The 1,992-nt window shown below is 48.0% G+C and overlaps 1 protein-coding gene across 1 annotated transcript; it reads right to left on the reverse strand.

Moving 5' to 3' along the window:
- Nucleotides 1–238: 238 nt before the first annotated feature.
- Nucleotides 239–1,350, reverse strand: LOC124152242 (classical arabinogalactan protein 4-like). Its single transcript, XM_048394660.1, has 2 exons — nt 1,222–1,350; nt 239–502 (listed from the first exon to the last, which is right to left on the reverse strand). Exons 1-2 carry the CDS (start codon nt 1,348–1,350, stop codon nt 239–241), a joined length of 393 nt encoding a protein of 130 aa, XP_048250617.1.
- Between the last annotated feature and the right edge of the window lie 642 nt (nt 1,351–1,992).

Consider the following 1,992-nt stretch of genomic DNA (forward strand, 5'->3'; position numbering starts at 1 on the left):
TGGGGAAGGGAAGCTGAGAGGAGGTGGGGTGTAGGGGGCTTGTGTTAGGGTTGGGTGGTGATGGAGCTGGGGATGGGAAGCTGTGGGGTGTAGGGGCTGGTGTTAGGGTTGGGTGTTGATGGAACTGGGGGATGGGAAGCTGAGAGGAGGTGGGGTGTAGGAGGCTGGTGTTAGGGTTGGGTGGTGGTGGAACTGGGGGATGGGAAGCTGAGAGGAGGTGGGGTGTAGGGGGCTGGTGTTAGGGTTGGATGGTGGTGGAGCTGGGGATGGGAAGCTGAGAGGAGGTGGGGTGTCGAGGGCTGGTGTTAGGGTTGGATGGTGGTGGAGCTGGGGAAGGGAAGCTGAGAGGAGGTGGGGTGTAGGGGGCTGGTGTTAGGGTTGGGTGGTGGTGGAACTGGGGGATGGGAAGCTGAGAGGAGGTGGGGTGTAGGGGGCTGGTGTTAGGGTTGGGTGGTGGTGGAACTGGGGGATGGGAAGCTGAGAGGAGGTGGGGTGTAGGGGGCTGGTGTTAGGGTTGGATGGTGGTGGAGCTGGGGGTGGCCAGGAGTGATGAGTGGAGCCGGTGTGTTGGAGTTATTAATGGTTAAAGTGACGGTGGGTTCAATTGTGAAACTCATAGGAATTAAGCTCTTTATCCGTTATTTGTGCAACCTAATAATTAACGTTTTCAAACTTCTGTTGTATTGCAGTACTGAGCTATTAGTGGCACAGAGATGCGTAAGCATTTCAAGTATCCCGGCGTCATGATTGAAACGGCATATGCACTAGCGGGTATTATTCAGGCAGTGATCAGGGGCAGAGAGCTTTTTATGCTCTTAATATTGTTTGATGGTGTGTGAAAGGTTTATATTTACATTATCTAATAGTAATTTCGTCTTCCGTATTTCTATCTTGGCATAACTAATAAAAATCCCAATGACGTCCGAGCTAATTTGGGATTGCACCAACACTACCGGATAATAAGCTTCCAACCCGCCCTGTTCTCAGTGGAACCCGTTATACCTGTCCCAGAAATAACTCTCTAACTTTCAAAAAAGCCATTTAAGGATTACAGGTGAGATATCGGTGTCGTCTGCTCTGACGTCACGACATATTCACATTCAGAGACCATTGTCACAGCGTTCGCCGGGTATGAATTTTACATGAGCAGGAGACCCTGCTTCGTATAGATGTCATTGTCTGGTCCCTACCTCTCGCCTAATTGATTTTTAATTAAGCTACCTTCAGGAATATCGATCGCGTGGCGAATATCGTCTGCTCTCTTCTCCGTCCTGGATGATCATTTGCCGCCAATTTATTACAGAGATCAGCCAGCCAAGCAGAAAACCGGACAAGAGGCGAGAGACTCATTGTCACATGATAGCGCCACCTAATGGACATTTCTAGTTCCTCAATCTTTGAAGTCTTCTAAAATGTGGCTCGCTTCAAAATAATCTTGATTGGGTATCGAGCTATCATTACTTCTAACTTTGATTGACAGTTTTTCAATATATTTTAACGCTGGGAATATTAGCATCGGTCTCTCGCTACCTGAGCTGCACGTGCTATTGTTTCCCGGCAGCGCGTGCTCACCTTAGTCGGTATGATTCACCTTGCAGAGAAGACAATACCGGATGTCGTCTGCGATACAACCGGAAGTCTACCTGGAGAGCTCGTGAGTAGCTTGTGAAGCATCGGACAATAAAAATATTGGAGATTTCATTGAGAATGTTGAAATACAAAGCTTCAACTCGCTTTACCCACTAATGACTCGGAATGAGTCGAGAAGGGTCTTTCCTCATCGCCATTTCAATGTGATATTTAATGACGAGCCTTGATCGATAGGCTAAAGAGGTTGAGAGACAATTTCCCGATACTGATCCTAAAAGGCCGTCGTTTGGAGTCTGTCAGTGCGGATTAAGGCATTTCAGGTCCTGTTAGCCGAGGATTGTCTGAGAGCTCGACTTGAGAATTGATAAAGACAAATGATTGCAAGGCCACTAAGTCAAATTT

Source organism: Haliotis rufescens, unplaced genomic scaffold (assembly GCF_023055435.1).
Source record: "Haliotis rufescens isolate VD_foot unplaced genomic scaffold, xgHalRufe1.0.p SCAF_13, whole genome shotgun sequence".
NCBI classification, from domain to species: Eukaryota; Metazoa; Mollusca; class Gastropoda; order Lepetellida; family Haliotidae; genus Haliotis; species Haliotis rufescens.

Excerpts from the sequence above, each read along its gene's own strand:
- LOC124152242 (XM_048394660.1), bottom strand. The coding sequence starts at position 1,350 with ATGAGTCTCTCGCCTCTTGTCCGGTTTTCTGCTTGGCTGGCTGATCTC. Across the intron at positions 503-1,221 it reads CGCGATCGATATTCCTGAAG|CCCCCTACACCCCACCTCCT; the intron begins GTAGCTTAATTA and ends CCCTAACACCAG.